Source organism: Aspergillus lucknowensis, assembly GCF_044049455.1.
Source record: "Aspergillus lucknowensis strain CBS 449.75 chromosome Unknown BJX67scaffold_12, whole genome shotgun sequence".
In the NCBI taxonomy this organism is placed as follows: domain Eukaryota; kingdom Fungi; phylum Ascomycota; class Eurotiomycetes; order Eurotiales; family Aspergillaceae; genus Aspergillus; species Aspergillus lucknowensis.
The window spans coordinates 438,203-454,844 of NW_027263556.1; the positions used below are offsets into that span (position 1 = coordinate 438,203).

Sequence of the window (16,642 nt, forward strand, 5' to 3'; positions counted from 1 at the left end):
GTTTTGAGCCGAACTGGCAGTCACGAACTAATGGACGGGAGAATGTCAAAAACGCGCCCCGTTTCAGCTCCTGTGTCCCAAGGATGCTGGAGGGGTTTCCAGGAGCTTGCGAGGGAGAGAGTGCCATCTCCCGCCGGCAGACACATCCGTTGCTCTCCTTCAAAGTTTTCGTGGATGCCTGATTTTTATTTCAGTGCTAACAAGAATAGCAGTGTCAGCGCGGGGATTTGCAGCCCTCTCCTTCTTGCTGCCAGTGCCTTGGGCGCTTACATGCAGCAAAGTCCTGCTGCCGATCGATCGCTTGAGTCGAGTCGAACCGAATCCTCCAGCCACAAATGAGTCCATCGAGTTTCAGAGAAGAGTGGAGAGGGACGAACTCCATTCTCAGTGATGACAATCGAGTCATGGGCCTCGGTGACTTTGAACACTGTTCAGGAGGCGCGTCCCAGCTGTTGCAGGACCAACGCGCTGGAAGGGGATGATTCGCCCTTGATTCCCGAGACCGTGCATGTTTGGCATCTGATTGAAGGGCGAGTTTGCCTGTGCTCCTGCCAATCATCCACGGTCCTGGCCTCGCGCGCGCCAACTGCGACGATAGGCCTGGAAGTATGGAGACAGGGACTGGCCCAAGTATGCAGGTCGCGCGTTTGGTTGGGCCACTGGTGCAGTCCTTGCAGCCCAGCCTTTTGCTGCTCCTTCGCCCTGACAGTTGAAGGTCTTATTTATATCAGGAGGCAATCTCTCATGAATGCTGCACGAGATCTTGGTCATCATCCTCATTCCTGGGCTCGACTCTTCCTGTTGCTCTTTTTTTCCTTTATTTTTGGTCCTCCCTCCTCACCCTCTCTCGGCTCTCCTGTCTACCTAATCTTCTATATTGCATTGATCGGTCGATTGTGTCTCACCCGATTGTCTCACTGCTTGCCCCATACAGAATTTCCTCAGTTGACAGGACAACAAGCGCATACTTGATCCTGCTGGCAGGACGATTTTATCCCACATTCTTTACGTTCGGCGATCACCTTGGAATCTCTGCAGTGGCATCTACGTACGACGCACTCTTATTGTTCGGGCCCTCGCTCTTGCTTCTGCTTCTTCTATTATTTTCTTCTCGCCCTCACTATTCTTAACGACATTACAACATACACCATGATGGACCTCAACAGAACAGCACTGCAGGAGTTCATCATCCAGCCAGTGTCAGGGGAGATGGTTGCTCATCTGGCCCTCCAAGCTGCACGGGTCATCCGCTGCGAGTCCCATGTGACAGCAACCGCAACCACACATCGTGTTCACGGACAACATACACCTCCTAGCACCCCTCCGATGGACGCTGCCGATCAGCAGCTGGCGCTTCTGCCGTCAGTAGAGGCGTTCATCGCTTCACTGGTGGCCCGCTCGCAGGTTCAGGTGCCAACCCTAATGACGACTCTTGTCTACCTCGCCCGTCTGCGTGCTCATCTTCCCCCGGTCGCCAAGGGTATGCGCTGCACCGTCCACCGCATCTTCCTTGCCTCCCTCATCCTGGCAGCCAAAAACCTAAACGATTCCAGCCCCAAGAACAAGCACTGGGCTCGTTACACTGCCGTTAAAGGCTATGAGGGCTTTGGATTTTCCCTGCCGGAGGTGAACTTGATGGAGCGCCAGCTCTTGTTTCTCCTGGATTGGGATACTCGCGTCAACGAGTCTGACCTTCTCCTTCATCTGGAGCCCTTCCTCGCCCCAATTCGCCATCGCCTTCAGCTTCAACGACAGGAAGCTGAGATGGGCCAATCCCGTGAGTGGCGCAAATATCAGGCATCCGCTGAGTTGCTGGCCTCCCGTCTTCGCCGCCAGAAGCTTGAGGCTCGTCTGGAGGCCCGCCGCCGACTTCCTCCTAGCCCTGAATCCACCGCATCGCTCTCCTCTATGTCATCTTCCTCGAGCCTTCAAAGTGATGCTTCCTCTTGCATGTCTGATGCCGACCGATACCAGCCCTATCCTCCCAGACGCGGCCCGTCGAATCGTAGTGGCACGTCGGTCTCTCCTCCTTCCGTCCAGGATGTCCCTAGCTTGTCGCGGACTGAAACAGTCCCGTCGCTCTGTTCGCGCTCATCCAGCGTTGCTCCAAGTACGAGGAGCAATACTCCTGCTAGCCTGCGCCCTTCCAGCTCATACACGAGCATGGACGACGTCCAGGTGGTTGATGCGTCGCGCAGCCCGGGCCTGAGCAGTGGATACATTCATCTTCCCTCAATGCTGATCCCAACGGACGTGGCAAAAAGTGAAGAGCAGCCGAGTAAGAAGATGCGCATGAGTGGCCAGTCGACCAGTGGCACTGGTTTTGTGGCCCGCTTCTTGGCATCAGCTACTGGGACCTACATGGGCAACCGGATGCGGACTCGCGCTTAGTCTCTGGCCCCAGCCCTGTCGTCTCACACAACTCACTGACATCTCCCACATGCGATGTTTGAGCTGGTCTCACAAACACGCTAAGAAAACTAGTCTTATACTTAATACCCTGCGATTTTATCGCCAAAAACCCGGCTCCATCCAATACCCAGTCTCAGAAGGATTTCTGCAGTTTCATATGTGAACCTTGCATTGCATTCGAAGGTGGCGTTCTGTCTTGTTTCTTGTTCTTTCTTGGGTTATGGCTGGTGGGATATCGGTATGATTGGATGTAAGTAATATGCCATGTATGATCTTAATGCAGAATAAACCTTGAACTTGAGAATGAGGGAATTTGCCATTCGTGGAGCCCATACCCAGTAGGCTGCCTGGAAGGCTGGGAACCCGGTCGCAACCGGAAGGGAAGCTGGAGATGAAGAATGGAGCGGAAATGTGCCCCTTCAATCGCCTCCGCCTGGCTTATCTGGGTCTATTGTTGAGGAGAATCGTAACTCTGGAGCATCATCTCTCCTTATCTCTGCTGGTACCTCCGATCCGCTTCTCGCTTCGTAGCTGGATGATAACTCAAGGGTGAACCATGGATCGCCTCGGACACCCCCGCTTGGACACTTTTCTGTCGTCATTCATCGACTCCACGCCCTCGAGAACAATTGCTTTCTCCGAAATCAGATAAATCATTTGCATGCTTCCACTCTCTGTGCCTGCCGGGCGCTGAATCAACGGGAACGGCCAACCGCTACAAAAGCACCTGACAGGCTCTCATTTTTGCCACTTATATCTCCGGGGCCCGTTATTTCCTTGCCTCCGACGGCTCTTACTTCCAAGTATTTGGCTTTGGGCATTTGGGCCCCTTCGTTCTCGCCGTTTTTGGAGATATAAATCGAAGCAGCGCCTACTGAGTCCTGACAGTCCCAGTGGCAGCTCACGCTGCTTGCCAACCTCGGTTTTCTAGCTATGCCACTCACAATCATTTCCGGAGCACAGCTCCGCTCCCTCCTCTATTCGCTAGACCGGGACCAGGTTGTCTCTATCCAACAAAGCCTTGGGAATGCACTACGAGATTACTCCGTCGGAAACCAGGACTCTGGCTGTGCAGCCACCCTCCAACCACGAAGAACGGCAGTAACTCGTCTCTGCGGCCGTACCACACTGTTCATGCCCTCTAGTACCCGCCATGCGATCGGGATGAAAGTGATATCGCTACAAGATAAAGGCGGGACACCAGGGTGTGAGGTGGAAACGGGGGACGACCTCCGCGGTCTCAAGAGACTCACTTCGGGAGACCCAGGGTCTCGAGATTCCGTTACCTCACTCTCTTCCGAGGTGAGTGACCTATCATTCTCGTCCCAGGAAGACTCGACCGAGCGGTCTTCAAGCACATCCAGCGACAGCGATCCGCTCCCTTCGGCTTCGGTGGACAATCAACCTATCGAGACAGGGCTGTCCAAGACTATGGGTGCGTGGCCCGCGGCCGGTTCACGGGATACCTCGCCTCAGGGGAGCGTCACGCTGCTTGACGACAACAGCCTGCCGTTTGGGCTGATCAATGCGGAGGAGCTGACGCCATTTCGAACTGCGCTGACGTCGACTATGATATTCAACAAGCGCAAGCGTGTGCGCACAATAGTGGTGTTTGGAGCGGGCAAGCAGGCATACTGGCACATCCGGCTGGCGCTCATCCTCCGCAGGGAGGATATCAAACGCGTATTCATTGTGAACCGGTCATTTGAGCGGGCCGCCGAGCTTCTGCAGGAGATATATGCACCGGATAACTCTAGTTGGCGAGGGGACGTCAAATTCTCCGCTGTTAGCAGCGAGTTTGGGGAGTACCAACGGATTCTCGCCGACGCGATTAACAAAGCAGATGCGATCTTCTGCTGTACGCCATCGCATGATCCCCTGTTTCCAGCGGAGCTTCTCACCTCAAGGGAAGGAAGACGGAAGGGCCGCCTGGTCATTGCTATTGGATCGTACAAACCACACATGGCGGAACTACACCCCGATATCCTCCGGGAGGAGGTAGCAGTACGGCCTCCACATCGCCATTTCCACAAACACGTTCACCGCAGCGGAGTTATCGTGGTTGATAGCCTGGATGCGGCAATGAAGGAGGCTGGGGAGCTCATCAAAGCAGATATTAAGCCGCACCAGGTAGTCGAGATCGGAGAGCTGCTCATGGTGAAGGATGTTGCGAAGGACTTGAGCGGAGCTGAAGATGATCAAAAACAACTACGAGAATGGGTTGAGCGAGGCAATGTCATATTCAAGGGGGTAGGGTTGGGTCTGATGGATTTGGTAACAGGAAGCGATCTGGTTGAGCTGGCGCGGGCGAGAAAGATTGGCACAACTGTGGAGGAATTCTAAACATCTTGATTTAATCAGCCATTCAGGATCTTGCTATCGTTGATGTCCAGATTTTTTATCCTTAGAGTCAGAGTAATCGGAATCCTCAGAGAGATGATTTGCGCACATTGGGGAAAGACAGCGTGCACCTGACCGCCCAAAACGGAAATGGCCTGGCATGACATCAAGTGCCACCCCACCCCTCGCCCCTGCCCCATCGCCGCAACTTCTCTCACACAGTCCATTGTGAGGGCATATAAACTAGGCCGTGAAGGCCTGCAGAATTCCAGGAGACTCGGTTGAAGTCTTCTCGATCCCGAGCAAATTCCAAGAGGCCGATTCTGATTGCGTTTTTCTCCGACACGCGCCCACTACTTCCATCCCACTTGAGCAGGTTGACCCCAACCCACATGCAGCTCGAGCCTTCTCCGGCACTTTTCTTTTTTCTTTTCTATTTTACTTTTTATATATACTTGAGGGTACTAGGCAGGTCCTAGTCTTCTTTGTCTCCCTTCTTCTCCCTTTCTCTTCCAGCTCGTGCAGGCTTCCAACATGCGGTACAACGAGATCTCATTACCTAATGGCCAGTGCTTCCAGGTTGCTGGCGTATTCGGCGGGTTTACTTTCAAATCACAGAATCTGATCCAGGGCAATTCAATCTTGCCTCCGGGCTGGAATGTTGTCATTGCGACGCGCCAGGAGGCCGGGAAGGCCCCGGACAGGGAAGTGCCCGACGAAGAACGGGGCCGACCTCGAGAGGTGGACAAGAGAGATGCGCTTCGGCCACGGGTGACTCGGTTTACCACTCCAACTCTGTCCAGCGATGAGCTCTATATTTCGTACATCGTGAATCCTCCGGACAGCAATTACAAGCCTGTCATCTCGCCGACCCGGCAGATAGCCATGATGCTGTGGGTCACTCTTTGCTGGTACTTTCAAGAACCCGAACCGGAACTCCACCTGTATACTGAAGCATCATCGCGCACACCGGTACCCGGCAAACCGAAGGGGGACTGGCGGGTGAATATCAGGCGCGAGGGCATTTTCACAGGCCGCAATGTACTTCAGAAGCTGGAGCGGATGGCCCTTATCGCGTCCGACGACTCGTCCGTTGGAGCCGAGCCATACTCTGACGATGGCTGGACACACATGTTTGTCAGTCGGCGCAGTTTTTGGCAGCTTGATCCACGACTATACCTATTCACTTTGAGCCCGCAGTCTGTACCGCATTCCGTAGCCGCGTCGCCGTTCGTTAGGGTTGCTTCCCCGTCGCGGGAAAGTATGTATTTGCGGGATCCGAACAAGCGTCCGACATCTGCAGACTCCGGCCGCTACACGCCTAGTGAAGGGCCGTTTGCATCACACAGCCATCTCCCAACCTTTTTCCCTCCTCCGCCTTCCCAGTTCACTATAACAAACGGCGTGCGACACCCAATCAGACCGAAGCCCCCCCACCAGGGAGAAGTCTTCTATGTGCGCTACATCCCAAGCCTTCGGCAGTACCTCTCTTTCCGAGTACCATATCTACCACCTCAAAAGGGCGGGTCAGGTGAACCTCTTCCAATCCGCCCACTCAGCCCGCCGGCGGACCTTGACCAGCCTATGCCGAATACGCCGTCGGACCTTGAATACCTGCACAAGTGGATGAATGACCCGCGTGTCACCGCAGCGTGGGGCGAGGCCGGTCCGGTCTCAAAGCAAGAGGAATTCCTGCGCCAAGGCCTTTCCAAGAAGCATAGCTTCCCCGTTATCGGCTGCTGGGACGGTAAGCCGTTCGGATATTTTGAGATTTATTGGATCAAGGAAGATCCTCTGGGGTTGCTGATTGGGAACCCTGGAAATTATGATCGTGGCATCCATGTTCTCGTCGGAGAACAGGAGTTCCGCGGCCCACATAGGGTCTCTGCATGGCTCAGTTCCCTGGTTCATTACTGCTGGCTGGCCGATATGCGTACGCAGATTGTAATGTTGGAGCCGCGAGTGGACAATAAAAAGTATGTTCGGCCTCTTCTGAAGTATGTTCTTTTGTGCGACAGTGCTAACAGAGTGCATTAGAATAATCAACTATCTACAAGACGCAGGGTTCTCCAAAGACGGCGAAGTCACCTTCCCTCATAAGCAGTCGGCGTTGATGAAAATCCGGAGGGATTTCTGGGAATCTCCCTCTTTATGATGCATATCTTATGAATGACGCATATCTTATGATGACGATGTATACAGACGACAATATAATTTAATCTAGAATTTTGGCGAGGAAACGCTTTATTCAGCGAGCAGGTCTGGAATTGACGTACACTTGCCGCTCCGCCGGGTACATACTGCATTAGAATATGACAGGATCTCGTCATAATGCTCATGGATGTACCGAGACTTTTCAGAGAAGCGACTGGCTGCTGCGGATCAGGAACTCAGCTAATCCTTGTTAAAGTAGGCAAGTCAAGATATGAAAAGGCATAGTCCATCTCCTCGGCCACCAGGCAGGGCGTGAGCTCAAGGGCTTCCAGGGTAGAGAAATCAGTATAGCCACTCTTGAAACATATTAGGGTTGAAAGGTATGTTATTAGAGAACTGTAGACGCGGTAAAAAGCCACGGGAGCGCCCTCCTCCTGTTTCCTCTGGCGTAAATCCCCTGCATTCGTGGCCTGTGGGAAATCTCAAGCTTCCTATCCCCGAGGTTTCTCAAACGCTGCGGCTAGACAGGCGTCGGATAAAGTAGGTAGTAACGCATATTTAAGTGTATCTGATATATCTGAAATGCTAGCACGTTGTTCTGTGGATATCAAACCAAACCAAACACCAGAAATATGAGACGAGGAAAGCCATGAAAAATGAATGTAGATTAGTACCCTTAATACCCCCATATATCCTCTTCATCCCGAACCGCATCTTCCTCATTCAACGCCCTCAACCCATTCTCCCTCCCCTCCCTCTTCCGCTGCTTCTTCGTAACAATCCGACTCGGCGTCAGTGGTGTTAGCGGCGTAAAGGGCATATACGGACTATACGGCGTCGGCAGACCCGTCCTCGGCCCATTCATCCCCTTCTCCGGCCGCTCTAGGATAGTTGTCTTTGTCGGCGGCGCGGAGAGAAGCTGCGGGTATGCCTCACGGAAGGGAAGAGAAGAAGACGAGCGTCCAGCGCCCGGTCCTGCAACCGCCGCATTGAGGTTCAGTGGCGCAGGGGCTGCGGTGCGTGTGATGCGTTCCTGAGAGTGTGTGGTGCTGGTGCTTGTCCGAGTGTTTGTGGGCGGGACTGGAGGAGGTGGCGGGTTGTAGAGCCGTGGTGAGAGCGGCACTTGATCTGAGTTTGGGGATGCGGGGTCGGGGGAAGCGAGCGGAGAGGAAATGGGCAGTTTTCGGACTGGAAGGCGCGGGGAGCGGAGTTTTTTGCCTGTGTTTTGGGTGGTCGAGTTCGAGTTGGAGTGGAAGAGGGAGAGGTTTGAGATGCGCGAGAGGCGCGAGGTTGTGGAGCGGGGACTTGTCGGGGGTGAAGTGACGGCTGGAGCAGCGGGGACAGGAGCAACAGCAGGAGCGGTAGGAGCACGAGCGAACTGTTGCTGGAATTGGTGGGGTTGGAATTGTGGTTGGTGAGGCGGCTGAAAAACAGGACTCCGAGCGGCGTAGCTGTGGTCGGAGAATGGGTTTGTGCTGTGGTAGCTCACTGGTGATCGTGGGAGGTCCTTCAAGCTAATAGACTCCTGGGTTGGGCTAATCGGGGAAGTTGCAGCGGCAGAGCGCCGCTCGTCGTGTTCCATGACGGCTGCGTAGAGCATCTCCATCTCTTCCTGGGCCTTGCGGCGGTCGGCGGCAACGACGGACTCATGATCAATCGTGGCTACACTGCCGTTGTTGGACGCACCACGGGAGTGAGCGCCCTTGGTGAGGCTGGTCCAGGACCTGAAGCCGTGTTTGTTGGTCGGCGTGACGGGGCTCGGGTCGGTGCTTGCCGTGGTGGTGATGGGCGCCTTGGGCTTCATCATTTCAACCTGGAGGGAGTAGTTGGACGATTGCACTGTTCTACGGAGACGGCGTCCGACGACGAGGAGCAGGGTCAATGTAATCGCGACAAAGATCACGTATGCTCCCACAATTCCACCGATTTGGACGGCGAGCAGAGGTTCGTCGAGAGGCGGGTTGTCGAGGGTATCCCGGCGCCGATGGAGATTCTGATCTGATGAGAAATGCTGCTCCGATGACAAAGAGACGGCGGCAACGGGGAAAAGGAACACGGCTGCGAGGAGAGGCAGCATCTCTGATGCGTCGTTTCTTCAGGGTGAGAGTCGAGTCGGTGGATTTATGTGTGATTCGAGTCTCGAGCACATCTCGAGCGACTGAGAATGAGGCCGCAAATCCTGTACGGAAACGGACAGGGTGACAGACATGGTGGACGGCGCGAGGGGTGATATACGACGAGAGGCACAGGCAGCAAATGCTGGGAGCCGGCGATGATTGGGCTTGTGGTGATGTGAAGAAACAGGACCTTCGAAGAAGAGCCCAATGCGGGGTTCTCGTTGGCTCAAATACGCGCCGGGATGCATCCACGGCACACCATCACACTGTCACTGCAGCCACTCAGATTCCATCTCTCCAGATCTCTTGATCAATCGAATCAACCAGTGAGCCGATTTGGTTTTGCAGGCATTCGATTCTTGTCTTCTGAGCTTCATTAGCTGATCCAGGCAGACTCAATCAAGATCCCCTCACCATCGTCAGATCTCCTGTTGATGACTGTCGACGATTGCGTCTCACGAGCCAAGACAAGCCGTCGCGCAGGGTACAACGACTTGGGATTTTCACAAATCCCTCGACTCGTCACTTGGGCCCACGGACGCTTGACAATGATAGTGATTGCGTGGAATATACCACTAAAAAGGGCGGTACACGTGGAGCTTACTTGAATACTCAGTCATACCTAGTTCGTATGGTGCACGCTCGAAGAAGACTCGGACAAATCATGGCTGGTAAAAGGCCAGATGCCAAACTGGTTTTCGGGCGGCTCGCCGGCGACTCGGACCAGGAGTTCAAAGATCGGCTTGAGAGTTTTATCGATGTCAATAGATGGGTTTTGTTGAAGCTGTTTAATTTAGTTCCCGCGTTCAACCGAGGTATCATCGTCAATCAGCCCTAACTGTGTTGGAGAGGGGGGATATTCCATGTGTGAATCTTGAATTGGGTGAGTTGAGATGCTGTAACAATGACGTGCGTATAACAGTCTTTGGGGGTACCTATGGTACCCTGGGAATTCTTCTTCTAGTCCTCGTACGAATAGTCTTCGTCTCTTTTGATGTTTATTTACTCAATACTCTACAGTATATACACATAAAGTTGCTTGCGATCTCCCACCCAATTGTCCTGTGCTACCAATTCTTCCACCCCCATGCTTTCGCATTGGTCCAGAAGTCTCTAACTTTCCCATGCACCATGGGCCGGTTGGCGGACATGATAGCACCAAAAGTTATGACATCGTCCCCGTCCCACAAGGGATTTGCTTGTGTCATTGTGCACCTAGATTTCACGATGCGTGGTGTTGAGATGGGTTGTCGTTCGCCATCCTCATCGTGATCACCATTGCTGGTACCCTCACCGTCACCAGCATTCTCATCAACCCACCCTTCTGGAGGACCATTATCATACCCACTTAGGCCAAAATGACCCCTTTCCCACTCCTCCATTTCCCAGGGCTTCCTTGTGGGCTTCGAACCAAACCATACTTGCCACATAACCCACCCTCCATTCGTAGCCGCGGCCGGATCGGGTATGTCCTCGCAGATAAATAGCATCTTGCCTGCCCTCGAATGATCATCGTACCAGTCCACCATACCGGGTAGTGTTCCTGGGGGGCTCGGAGGTTCGTGCTGCGGGTCTGCGCGGCGGTACTCGCGGTAGCTTCGAATCGTTGCATTGAAGCTGCCGCGGACTGCTAGCTCGCCGTGAAAATGTTCCGTGCACTCAGTATCCGTGGCACCGGGGACGAAGTAGAAGTCTAGTCTCCAGATGTCCGGTACGACGAGGTTGCCAGAGTCTGTCGAGATGGCTGCCTCATAAAAGACCTTGAGACTGTCGTGGATATCTGGGTGATGAGGGTCAATATGGCTGTGCGTGAGGTATACGGCGAATGAGTAAAGCTTGGGGAGGGGACACTCGACATAGGCGTTGAAAACCATGTATGCAGTGCTCCCGCGGTGGTCGGTGAACGGGAGGCAGTATCTCTCGTGCCGTTCGAAGTGCATGTCCTCTGTATCGCTAGGCTCCGGGTCGGTGTCCTCCATTGGGTTGATTTGGTCCATGATCATTTCGTATCGCTGCTGGCCAGAAAGCCGCGGTTGGTATGACTCGTGCGAGAGGGTCAAGTTTCTCCCACCTGCCACCAGCTTGTAGTTTGCACCCAGGCGGTCCTGATAGGGGTTGCTGCTCACAAAGGAGATGCTTATTCCCGCGGTGCGAAGGGTGTGTTGGAGGGACTGCGATTCGGACACAGCGCGGGCAAAATTGGAGTGATGCATATCTTCGAGTGTGATGTGCTTGAGGGAAGGGCACTTCTTGATGGAGACCGCGTTTGCGATTTGAGCCTCGAGGTCCTAGATAATCTTGAGCCCTTCGCCCCGGTAGAACGTAAGTGTTTGTAGTCCAGCGGGGAGGAAATCCCGGAGCAGGGTGGGTGGGGGAGGAGACTCTGTGTCGCGTCCCAGCAATGTGTCGACCGAAAGAGACAGATGCTGAAGCTGCCTGAACCTGGTGAGTTCATCAGTATGCCCGATATGTCTAGCATAAGACCTCCTATCCCCGTGCCGGTAAATGTCGAGGACCTGCAACGACTGCTGGTGCCTTTCCATGATCGGCCAGAGATCAGAATTGGATACAACAAGTGGGGGGTCGTCGTCGGCAAAACCAGAATACATATCATCGAAGCTGAATGAGAACCGTACTAAGTTGCGCATGGTAGCCATGAACGCCTGAAAATCTTCAAGCGCGGCTTCCGAGTGCGATGCGCAAGCCACTGTGAGATCTTGGATAGTAGCATCATTGCCCTGACCCCCAGTATTTTTAACATCCCCTGAAAGTCTACCTCATATAGCCCAAGGGTCTGGAGCCCTGGGAGGAAGATAAGCGGCCACACGTTATCTAGACGCAGCCGGGCCCTGTCCTCATAGGCACCATTTAGATCTAAGTTGGTTTCAATATCGACTTCACACCACAGACGAACGGAGGTCAAATGAGTGAGTGAATTGGAGCTCCATCTGAGGTGGTGCTGGTGGCACCCACCTTCTTGCGGTGAGCCAGGATCCGACGAAGGACGGAGCCCAAGACAGAGTCAGATCTAGGCACGTGTGCATCGATCGCAGTAACATTTGGGAAACAGGTAAGAAGGAGCGCCATGATCGGTCGACGGTCACCGCGTGCCAGATCCTCAAGGATAGTCTCCTCTTGGCCATGAAATCCAACTGTACGGATCTTGGTGCGCACGAGATCGAGATATGAAGTCTCCAGGTGATAATAAGAATCACGGCCCAGCGTTTCGTACTCGTTGAATCCCCAGTTACCGATTACCAGCGTTTCTACCAAGCCAGCAATATTGGGGTTGCGGTTTACCGTCAGCCAAAAACTCCAAAGGGAGTGGAAAGAGTGCTGGGCTCCATCATAGGTCCATGGTATAGATCCGCGGGAGCAAGAATTGTTGCCACTTACGGTCTACCAATGAAAGACGGCAAACTTGAGTGACGGCAAACTCTGCTAGGACGTCATCTAGCACTAATGTGAAGAGTTCAGGTGGAAGGTCTGCAGGGTTTCTCATGGCGAGTGTGGGATTTCTGTGCCTACCCTTTTTCGTTGCTGGGATTTTCGGCGTAGACAAAATTGGTGGGTGTAGGTGTAATTGATGGGATGAGAAGGTTTGCTAGAAAGGGCTGAGAGGGCCCAGTAAGACATGGGTTAGTGATGGCGCCAATGATGCTGATGGCCGCTGCGATATGAACCGGCAGTGAGAGATGCTTCGAGTATGATAAGAAGAAGAGGCACGGGCCCCAATCACGTGGGGACCCGCATGTCTTCCGCTGATTTACGGGCAGGGTGAGCTTGTGACGAGTACGAATGGTTATGCGAAGATAGAGGGGAAGGGGGGATTCGAGGGGGGTGTTGATTGAGGAAAGGGAGAGGAGGGGATGCAAAAGGATTGTTGGGAAGAAGGCGTACGAGGAGTTCGAAGAGGATTCGACTTGATATTTGAGGTTTGCATTGCCGGGTGGTTTCTTTTGTTTGGAGCCCTGGAGGGGCCGGTTCCTTGCTTGTGGTGAACACGTTATATACCTCATGGTCTGGCCTGTACGCATCTATAGATGGTATTTTTCTAGTTGAACCTGGATTTCAAAAGTAGTGGTGTGGAATTAGAAACCAAATGTTCACTAACAACAATGGCTGAGGTTGGATCCCTTTCCAGGGTTCTATTATGATTATGTACGTTCGTGTAATGGCAGCTCTCCGGTAGGTCGGCTGGATGGAAGGTGTGAAACAGTGGATGAATGCCCCCTTCGACAACGTCTGGTTGTATTATCGCTTTGTTAACGGGGGTGCAAGTCATTCATATGCTCCTAATTTAGTTGCCAGCCTTCTCGTCCTCATCTTCTTTGTCGTTGTCCTTGTCCTCGCCGAACCCCTGCAGGCTACCTACAATGAAGTCGGTAGTGACCTCCGGGAACTCTTCGAGGTTGCCAAGATCAATATCGTTGCTGAAGCCAAAGCCCATAAAGCTAGAGCCGTTATCGGGGAAGTCGGCACCGGAGCCAGTCTGCTGTCAGTTAGTATGGTTTCCGGGAGGATTGTCGCAAATATTGGGGTAATAGAGGACACGGGTATCATACAGAGGCTGCAGCACAGTTACGTTAGTGATGATCCTGGTAATATAGGAAGAGACGTACAGGGAAGCTCAGGGACTTCAGAAGTACCTGCGGAGGTCAGGTCCTCGATAGAGGGTGTGTTGGGTTTGGTAGGCAGAGCCTTAGTGAGAGAAGCGAGAGCGGCAATGAAGCCAAGAGAGTACCAAGAAGAGAACATTTTGAACGAATGTGGTCGACGGCAAGAAAAAGAGATGTCACAGGCCAAGATGGGGTGAGAAAGGAGCAACGATGGGACGGTCAGGCGTGTGGGACAAGGCTTTTAAATAGGCAGATGGAGGATTGAAGGATGATTCCACCCCGATCGGCAGGGACTGGCGTTTTCGAATAAGCAATCAAGCTACAGAGGATTGATTGGATCATTGGTTGGTTCCTGGGCGTGGAGGAATAGAAATCTTGGATGATGTTCCACGAGGAAAGGAATTCCGAGTCTCGAGGAACAAACACAAGCTCACGCAAATGCAGTCACTGAATCTTTGCAATAATGGAGGCTTAGAGGACCCCGGAAAACGGACCTCGGGAGAATTATTTTCTTGCCTTGGGTAGGAGTCCTGACTGCGGAGTCTGGACTCTGGAAACAGTCCGTGATGCAGGTGGTGCTGAAGTGGTTCTCAAGTCAGGAACCTCAAGGGTTCGTCCGGACATGCTAAGTGCTTTCGGGAATAGTCTCATGGCGCTATTTTCCTTCGCCCCTTTTCGATCACAGATTCTTGGGCCTAGCGCCGACGATCACAACCGCTTGTTCTGTCATTCACCTGCATTGGATGTCACAGTTGATGAGACGAAGCTTTCGGAGTGCCGATGACGACGGAGTATTTTGATTCTTTCAACAACGCCCTCTTCGGTGCCGAAGACGTCAATCTCGGTCTTGGTCCTGCGCATGCTGTTGTCGCTCTCGTCGTCTCGGTACTCGTGGTACTCGGCAGGGTCAGTAGTGTCCCCAATCGGTCGCACCTTCCCTGCCTGATGGTTTACTGTAGTTATCCAACCGAAGGTAGGTAGCAGGAACAAACCGCCCATAATGGAAGGCACGATGCTCTCCCAAAACTCGTCCCTCGAAGCTTTGTGAGCGCCCAGAAGGATCATATCGCCAACTCCGTCTCCCCGATACTTGTCTTGCGTGTTAATCCTTGGCTGTATCGCATCATAAACAAATACAAATACTGATATTCACCGGTTCTCACACCGTCCTATCACTCCTTGGCTCCCATCGGACTTCAGCCTCCGCATGGGCCATAAAGTGTCCGCCGTTGCTGGGGTTAAGTCGGAAAACTTCACTGATCCGGGCAACGCCATCAACGAGATCTGGGTTGGAAATACGGAAATCATATCTCGCCTACCATTTGGTGATAGCGACATGGCCCAAGCTGACTGGCCAAAGAGCGGCGTGCCAAAGATCCCGTGGCACAATTTCATCATCCCAATGAAACGCGACATTGAAACCGCACTCAACCTCAGTCAAGGCGTCGACTGGGATGTCATCGCCCAAACGCCCCCACACAAGTTGATCTGTTGCAATGGGTCTGGTTGCATCGCCCACAGCTTCACCTCCAATTTTGTGATTACACACCAGCTTATCAACCAGCATCCCGCGTACTTAGTCGTCGCTGTCTTTCTAATGCTTTTCGCTCTCGCCTTCTTAGGTGTTTCGTTGAGCAAAATACCGCACATGCCCGAGTACCATCCAACGAAGACATACAATGCAAGTGACGTACATCCTTTTGCTTTGAAGGCCTATTGTTCTACCGTGTGCACCATTGCCGGGTCGGTGATTGGGGTAGTATCCGTCGGGTTCTGGATCGGGGCGCATCAAGCGTATGCGTTCAAAACTTGGGACGCACTGCTCTTGGAGTATGGATATTACATTGTCCTAGCTCTCTATATGATCACTGCAACGTGGAATGCGATTAAAAAGTGGAGGGAGTGGCTAAAGGTCAGCGGAGCTGCGATTCATGGGCGAAGGTATCAGTCCGCTCTCGACGATTTGGAACATTTTGCGGGAAAACAGCAGACTCACTCCCTTGCCGGTCAATCCGTTACTGTCTAGGTATGGGCGATATTGTGGTGGTATGATCCTTTGTGTATTCTGGCGTGCCGATTCTGACTAGGGAATCGAGGGTTTCTCGGGAGGTTAGCACTATTCATAGCCTAGTTCATTAACATGATGCAGCAATTAATTCAAATTTCCCCTCTCCCATCATAATCGAGGCGCCGTTCCCTTTAAAGTGTTATGAACTCGATATTGGGACCTCAGTTTTCCTTTGCCCACGCTGGAGCTGGGTTTTGAAGCGTGTGTCCCTGATGGAGCAGGTTCCGTGACAGGGGAGTTTGAACAGCCGCCTTCTGTTTTCTTCTTACTTCGCAAAAAGCCGATGGAGCGTGGCGTGTTGAATATGACTCTCATCAAACGCCGAGGTCCCACAAACTGTTCAGTTGCCGCTTCTCGTGGAGCAGATATGGTATATAATAAGCGATACCTATACCATTTGCTGGTCGTCCGCTCCAGATAACACCGACCGCTGATATCAAGGGGGTGAACCGTCTGTGAACCGAGAATTTCCCAGTCTCTTCGTGATCTCTCATTTGCCTGGTAGCTCTCGCCGCGCGGATATTACGCCTCTTATACTTCCAAAATACGGCAAAAAGCGCATCATACACACGGGCAATCGCGGAATGATAGTCCTCCGGATGCATCAAGGAGCTTTATTACGAAGCTTCGGCAAGTTACCTAGTACGTCTGTAGGAAACTCGATCCTTACCTATTTCGAGGATCTGGACATTCTGCGAAACAAAGCTGACTTCTCTTCTTCCGAATTAGCGAAGTCGCCGTTAGGAGACGTATACATTCCAGGGCTTGACAGTGTTACTTCGCAGCTTAGCCTTGTTTGCTGTCTGCAGAAGCCACAAGTCACCTTCCGTATGGTATCCAACTACAGATCTCAACGGTCTCATAACAATGCATTGCCTTGCTCTCTCTACATCCAAGTAACGGTGTCTATTCTCTCCTGAGAAGAATTCTAA

General features: G+C 52.8%; 9 protein-coding genes across 9 annotated transcripts; 7 read left to right on the forward strand and 2 right to left on the reverse strand.

The window, feature by feature from the left end:
• Window positions 1–286: 286 nt before the first annotated feature.
• On the forward strand, window positions 287–1,061 carry BJX67DRAFT_39882 (uncharacterized protein). The gene has a single exon (XM_071034929.1). It carries the CDS (start codon window positions 391–393, stop codon window positions 970–972), a length of 582 nt encoding a protein of 193 aa, XP_070887833.1. The 5' UTR covers window positions 287–390; the 3' UTR covers window positions 973–1,061.
• On the forward strand, window positions 1,061–2,611 carry BJX67DRAFT_39891 (cyclin family protein). Its single transcript, XM_071034931.1, has one exon. The coding sequence runs from the start codon at window positions 1,150–1,152 to the stop codon at window positions 2,389–2,391; it is 1,242 nt and encodes a 413-aa protein (XP_070887834.1). The 5' UTR covers window positions 1,061–1,149; the 3' UTR covers window positions 2,392–2,611.
• Window positions 2,612–3,045: 434 nt separating this feature from the next.
• Window positions 3,046–4,762, forward strand: BJX67DRAFT_39885 (putative proline utilization protein PrnX-like). The gene has a single exon (XM_071034930.1). The coding sequence runs from the start codon at window positions 3,346–3,348 to the stop codon at window positions 4,753–4,755; it is 1,410 nt and encodes a 469-aa protein (XP_070887835.1). The 5' UTR covers window positions 3,046–3,345; the 3' UTR covers window positions 4,756–4,762.
• A 198-nt stretch (window positions 4,763–4,960) lies between these two features.
• BJX67DRAFT_349415 (siderophore biosynthesis protein) lies at window positions 4,961–7,045 on the forward strand. Its single transcript, XM_071028742.1, has 2 exons — window positions 4,961–6,728; window positions 6,790–7,045. The coding sequence occupies exons 1-2, from the start codon at window positions 5,287–5,289 to the stop codon at window positions 6,905–6,907; spliced, it is 1,560 nt and encodes a 519-aa protein (XP_070887836.1). The 5' UTR covers window positions 4,961–5,286; the 3' UTR covers window positions 6,908–7,045.
• A 471-nt stretch (window positions 7,046–7,516) lies between these two features.
• On the reverse strand, window positions 7,517–9,309 carry BJX67DRAFT_40014 (uncharacterized protein). Its single transcript, XM_071034934.1, has one exon. The coding sequence runs from the start codon at window positions 8,981–8,983 to the stop codon at window positions 7,583–7,585; it is 1,401 nt and encodes a 466-aa protein (XP_070887837.1). The 5' UTR covers window positions 8,984–9,309; the 3' UTR covers window positions 7,517–7,582.
• Window positions 9,310–10,090: 781 nt separating this feature from the next.
• Window positions 10,091–12,525, reverse strand: BJX67DRAFT_379801 (uncharacterized protein; the record flags this gene model as incomplete). Its single annotated transcript, XM_071032654.1, has 3 exons — window positions 10,091–11,311; window positions 11,997–12,289; window positions 12,420–12,525. 3 exons carry the CDS (start codon window positions 12,523–12,525, stop codon window positions 10,091–10,093), a joined length of 1,620 nt encoding a protein of 539 aa, XP_070887838.1.
• A 567-nt stretch (window positions 12,526–13,092) lies between these two features.
• BJX67DRAFT_349425 (uncharacterized protein) lies at window positions 13,093–14,221 on the forward strand. Its single transcript, XM_071028743.1, has 3 exons — window positions 13,093–13,515; window positions 13,569–13,573; window positions 13,646–14,221. The coding sequence occupies exons 1-3, from the start codon at window positions 13,225–13,227 to the stop codon at window positions 13,905–13,907; spliced, it is 558 nt and encodes a 185-aa protein (XP_070887839.1). The 5' UTR covers window positions 13,093–13,224; the 3' UTR covers window positions 13,908–14,221.
• Window positions 14,222–14,364: 143 nt separating this feature from the next.
• Window positions 14,365–14,736, forward strand: BJX67DRAFT_40081 (uncharacterized protein). The gene has a single exon (XM_071034935.1). The coding sequence runs from the start codon at window positions 14,423–14,425 to the stop codon at window positions 14,621–14,623; it is 201 nt and encodes a 66-aa protein (XP_070887840.1). The 5' UTR covers window positions 14,365–14,422; the 3' UTR covers window positions 14,624–14,736.
• Window positions 14,737–14,849: 113 nt separating this feature from the next.
• BJX67DRAFT_379803 (uncharacterized protein) lies at window positions 14,850–15,668 on the forward strand (the record flags this gene model as incomplete). The annotated part of the gene is made up of 1 exon (XM_071032655.1): window positions 14,850–15,668. The coding sequence occupies one exon, from the start codon at window positions 14,850–14,852 to the stop codon at window positions 15,666–15,668; it is 819 nt and encodes a 272-aa protein (XP_070887841.1).
• Between the last annotated feature and the right edge of the window lie 974 nt (window positions 15,669–16,642).

Excerpts from the sequence above, each read along its gene's own strand:
- BJX67DRAFT_39885 (XM_071034930.1), top strand. The coding sequence starts at position 3,346 with ATGCCACTCACAATCATTTCCGGAGCACAGCTCCGCTCCCTCCTCTAT.
- BJX67DRAFT_40081 (XM_071034935.1), top strand. The coding sequence starts at position 14,423 with ATGACGACGGAGTATTTTGATTCTTTCAACAACGCCCTCTTCGGTGCC.
- BJX67DRAFT_39882 (XM_071034929.1), top strand. The coding sequence starts at position 391 with ATGACAATCGAGTCATGGGCCTCGGTGACTTTGAACACTGTTCAGGAG.
- BJX67DRAFT_39891 (XM_071034931.1), top strand. The coding sequence starts at position 1,150 with ATGATGGACCTCAACAGAACAGCACTGCAGGAGTTCATCATCCAGCCA.
- BJX67DRAFT_40014 (XM_071034934.1), bottom strand. The coding sequence starts at position 8,983 with ATGCTGCCTCTCCTCGCAGCCGTGTTCCTTTTCCCCGTTGCCGCCGTC.
- BJX67DRAFT_349425 (XM_071028743.1), top strand. The coding sequence starts at position 13,225 with ATGGAAGGTGTGAAACAGTGGATGAATGCCCCCTTCGACAACGTCTGG.
- BJX67DRAFT_349415 (XM_071028742.1), top strand. The coding sequence starts at position 5,287 with ATGCGGTACAACGAGATCTCATTACCTAATGGCCAGTGCTTCCAGGTT. Across the intron at positions 6,729-6,789 it reads CCGCGAGTGGACAATAAAAA|AATAATCAACTATCTACAAG; the intron begins GTATGTTCGGCC and ends AGAGTGCATTAG.